Source organism: Bison bison, unplaced genomic scaffold (assembly GCF_000754665.1).
Source record: "Bison bison bison isolate TAMUID 2011002044 unplaced genomic scaffold, Bison_UMD1.0 scf7180017864338, whole genome shotgun sequence".
Classification (NCBI taxonomy): domain Eukaryota; kingdom Metazoa; phylum Chordata; class Mammalia; order Artiodactyla; family Bovidae; genus Bison; species Bison bison.
In genome coordinates this window covers 3,165,646-3,170,399 of record NW_011494910.1, presented here as the reverse complement: position 1 = coordinate 3,170,399, position 4,754 = coordinate 3,165,646, and the positions used below count along the sequence as shown (strand labels likewise).

The 4,754-nt window shown below is 58.9% G+C and overlaps 1 protein-coding gene across 1 annotated transcript in view; it reads right to left on the bottom strand.

Moving 5' to 3' along the window:
- MFSD4 (major facilitator superfamily domain containing 4) overlaps window positions 1-4,754 on the bottom strand; it is a 26,169-nt gene that overhangs the window by 14,191 nt on the left and 7,224 nt on the right. The window contains exons 2-3 of the mRNA XM_010854170.1: window positions 1,723-1,921; window positions 806-1,057 (exon numbers count right to left, since the gene is read on the bottom strand). Of these exons, the coding sequence (XP_010852472.1) occupies window positions 806-1,057; window positions 1,723-1,921 (451 nt within the window). The remainder of the gene's footprint in view (window positions 1-805; window positions 1,058-1,722; window positions 1,922-4,754) is intronic.

Sequence of the window (4,754 nt, the reverse complement as noted above, 5' to 3'; positions counted from 1 at the left end):
GCTCCATTTTCCACCCCCCCCCAACCCCAGGGCCTGTTGCACCTCCACCCCATGGGGGCAGACCACCCCCGCCCCAGAGCCTGCCCCTGCTGCTTCCAGCCATTGGCCCTAAGCTGGCCAGGAGCTGGTGGGGGTTCCCCATCCTCTCCCTCTGGCCCCAGCCTGGGCTGACCTAGGCTGCAGGGCCCCGGGGGGTTTCCAGCCAAGTGCGAGTCAGCCCTGACTTGGCAGAGGAGCATGCGAGCTGGGGTGCAGAGAGCCCCAGGATCCACCCCGGCCACCATGCGGTGGTCTCCCTATTCTGTCCCCACCAGGGCAGCCACATCACGTGGGGCCCCTTGGAGGTCATTTTGTCCATCCTCCAGCCTCCACGGGGGCCCACCTCATAGCAGGAACAGGAGAAGCCCACTAGTGACTGAGGACCCCAGAGGGGAGCCTGGCGTGTTCTGCAGGGCTCTGTCCCAGGGTCCATTGCGCCTGCCCGTGGAGGAGGAGAGCTGGTTGCCTTAAGGGAGCTCTGAGGACTTGGAAGTTGACCCTGATGTGATGGTGCTAAACCTGCTCACTGTTTACCTCCTTGGAGAATCGCAATCCCAGGATGCCACAACCGAAGGGCCTTAGAGGTGACCTCCTGCACTCCTTGTGGTCAGGATTCATCTCTGGGGGTCGGCTCTCCCATCTTCCTGAAGGCATATCTCAGCCCCAGTCCATTTCTCAGAAACGGAAGAATCTGTACTGGGAGCTGGTATGGACTGGTAGGGGACTGTCCACTAGCCCTCACCCAACCCTGCCCAGGGGCACTCACGTTGATCAGGGCCATAATCCAGAAGGCATAGGACACACGGGTCCCTGCCCCGTCCTGCGAGGGCAGCCCAGGCAGCGTCCGGTTGGACCGAGGCTGGGCCTCAGGGTGCTGGCGGCCCAGGACCCTGGAGGCATGGAACACAGAGGTGGCATTGGCTGTGCTATTGGCAGGCAAGCAGTTGGCCTCAGACAGGAAAGGGTCGGCGATGAGAGGGCTCAGCAGTGCACCAAAGCCCACAAAGAAATGGAGAACCTGCGGGGGAAGAGAATTGGGGGTGGTGAAGGCATGGCTCAGGCTTTGCATGACCCCCCGGCGTGTCCCATCTGGGGAGCCCCTGCCTGGGAGCAGCAGCGGGTGGGAGGCAGGAGGGGTGAGGAGTGAAGTTCCTGTCCCCACCTTCCTGCTTGAGATAACTTGGTGACAGTGACCAACCCCTCCCTCCCTCCCTTCTTTCCCAAAGCTTAACCCTCAGCTGGGGCTATCCGCATGCTAGAATCCACCAGGTAACACCCCAAAGGGAAGAAGGCTTGATAAAGGGAAGGGCTGGACTAGAGTCCTGGGCAACAGGGAGGAGAAGGATGTAAGAAGAAACACAGGAGGAGACGAGAGAACAGCAAGTCCTTCCATCACACTTCTTCCCAATTTACAAAGAGCCTTTTCTCATTAGCACTTAGATTCCTGTGACTCTCTGAGCACAATGGTCATGACCCCGTTTTAGAGATGAAGACATCCAAGTCCAGAGATAACAGCCAGTATGGCCCAGCTGGAAGTGGTCACTCTGAACTTGACCCTGCTGCTCTTTCCAGGTCACCGTCCTGGCCGTGAGGAAGGGACACTCGGCCCGCGGAGAGGGCTGAGGAAGCTCCTTTGAGTCCCGCCCTGCCCCGCCCCAGCCCCAGGCCCGCCGGGGGGCTCACCTGGAGGAAGACGGCCGAGTCCTTCTGGTAGATCCTCACCAGCTGCATGTTGGCCACGGTGTCGATGCAGCCCATGGCCAGGCCGGCCAGTGCCATGACGGAGGCCAGCACCTCCACGTCCCGGCAGAAGGGGATGGTGGCGAACACCAGGGAGATGGCCAGGGAGGAGGTGAAGAGGGCCCACAGCGACTGGGCCAGGCTGCAGGGTGGGGGGCGAGGTCAGTGGACGGGGCTGCAGCCCTTCGCGTGAGGACCCCCCCAGCCCCATCTACTCGCTGGGTAGGTCCCCAGGGAAGCCGAGACATTCCTCTCATCCTCTGGTCCGAGGGTGAGGGGAGCTGTGGCGCTCTCTTGCTTATTAGCTATAGGTTGTGGGCAAGATGTCTGGGTCTCCTCCAGTGATAGTCCCTGCCGCGCAGGGTGGCCGTGAGAACCATGTGAGGGATGCTTCACAAAGCATAATTGCTATTATTGGACTTACAAAAGTGATCTTGCATCATTTACTTTAAACTGTTTGCTGATAAACAATTATGATGCGAAGATACCTCCATCCCTCTCAGGGAAGGTGTGGGGTGAATTGGTTCTGAGCATCTCCAGGGAGCTATGCCACGTATGTGAGGCTGGAGGTGGGCCCGGGAGGGCAGCCAGACCCCCGCCACACACAGGTGTAGGGCACACCGGGCCCTCTGCAGGCGCCAGGCCCAAGCTGCCCAAACCAAGCCCTCAGCCTGGGTATCTGGGTAATCTGGTGACCCTTCTACGTGCCCAGCAAGTGTCCAGAAGCGAGGCCCTCAGCCTTCCCCACGGAACAGTGTCTGGGTGGAGAGCTTTCCCCAGAGGAGCCCAGAGCAGCTGCTGAGTGAGTGAACACTGCATGGAAGCCTGCGGCTTTGTCGAGATCTTTCGGGTGCACCTGCCCAGCAACCAGACTCTCGAGAAAGGAAGGAAGCCTCGTGTTTTCTGGGGCCAGTCTGAAAGGCTAAGGTGGGGGCAGGGGGGGTGAGGAGAGTGGGAAGAAGAAGGTTCTGGAAGGGAGGGCTTGTAGAGGAAGCACCTCAGATTATGAGAAGTTGGAGAGTCCTAGGCACCTCCATCTGGCTCTCCAGACCTGGAGGGTCAAGGGGGTTAGTGAGAGTCAGTATTTACACGTCAAGACCTGCATTTCCAGCTCACTGACGACAAGCGAGAGGCCTCAAAAGACCCCTCAGACTGTCCTTTCCTAGGAGTTCTTGCCTGTGACCCTGTTGGCGCTGTTTTCATCTCGTTCCATCTTTGGTTAAATCCCTTATCAGAAGGGCTCTGCTGATAGCAGTGGATCGTTATTTCTTCGTTTTCTTGTTTGCAGGCTAGTCTACCCATTGTGACCCCTGCCAACTCCCAGCTCAGAGCTGTGTGTGAGAAGACAGGGGAGGCTGAGCCGCCAGAAGGGCAGCAAGAGGGGGTCATGCTGTGGGCAGGCCTGCTCGGGTCCCCACCCCAGCCAGCGTCCTGCTCCCCCCGCACCCCTGGCCTCCAGCACGGACGGCCGGCCTGCTCCCCGAGCTTCACGTGCTTCTGCTTCCTGCTTCCCACTGGGTCGTCTCCTGGTACTGGCACAGAGAAGATGCCCACACCTCGCAGGCCAACAGGCCTCTCAGACAGCTCTCTCCCCTTCCTTTCCCTGCACAAGACTGACTGGGCAGCCTCCGGGGTGGCCTGACTTCAGGGGTAGCAGAGGGTCCCTGTCCCCTCCTCAAGGTCTCCCCTCTGAGCTACTCCATGGACCTGGCATTGCCACTTCCTCACTCACCACTTTCTGGTAAAGCACAGATGCCCCGAGTACAAAAAGGTAAAGTATTACCCTAAAGTATTACTCCTAAAGCTGTCTGGAAAAACACTATCATTCCTGTCTTGAAAAACCAGGATGAGAGTGGTTAAGCAGCCTGTAGTACAGTCCTGGGGGCACCTGACCTGGGGTCGGTGAGCTGAGAGGGGTGGGAGTGTGGGAAGGTATGGGGAAAGAAGGGAGAACTAACGTTAGGTGGGCATGAGAACAAGGACACTTGTTCACAGCGTCCAGGACATTCGGTGCACACGACAAGGCTGTGAGCTAGACCTTGCAACTGGGCCTCGTGTGACTCACAAGAAACCAAGGTCAGAGAAGGATCAGAGACGGTTAGGAGAGGGCTAGAAAGCAGTGGACAGATCCCTAACCGCCGCCCGGGGCTGCTGACTTGTTCCCTACGCCATGCTGCTTTCCCATGGAGGAGTGTGCACACACACTTGTGTGCGTAAAAAGGCAGGTGCTGGGCCACAGACCCCGCCGGGCTGAGAGGGGAGCATGAATGAGGCCAGGTTCTGCAGAGCCTTGCACATAGAAAGCGCAGCAAACGGCTATAGTCGCTAGAACCTAGTGGACTCTCTGCTGGCGTTCCGGGAGCTCCAACTGCTTCCCGATAATGCTGGCTCCATCGCAAGTTTCCTAAGGAAACTGCTGCCTTCTGCTCTTTGTGGGACCCACGGCTGGACTGTCCCTGGACCCCATCCCTGAGGTGTTTGATCTGGGGTTGCTAAATATTGCCAGTGAGATGGGTATGCTTGAGGAAGGCCTGTCTTATCACCCCATGCAGCACGGCCTGGACAAAGGGATCAGAGACAGTTAGCAGGCTTATGGTATGGTGGTGACAGAGAGAAGGAGACAGAGGTGACGAGATAAAGAGTCTAGAGGGCCAGGTGGCCAGAAGGTGCGGAGTGAAACAGCAGGTGGCTCGGGAGACAGGGTTGGGGCTCAGAAGGGCTGGGGGCCAGTGGGCAGCCCTGCCAGGCCTCTCCTCTCTCCAGTGGGCACCCTCTCACTTTGCTGTTCTAGAGAGGGACACTCAGTATCCAGAGGGGGCCCTTTTGTTCCCAGGCCCAGGGACAGACAGGAGAGAGGGATGGAAAGAGAACTCGAGGAAAGGAAAGGCTGGAGGCAGGCTGGCCTGGGAAGTCCCTTCTGCTAACCCCGGGCCAAGCCAGGCCAGCTCCTGCCAACCTCAGGCCGCGGGTTGGGC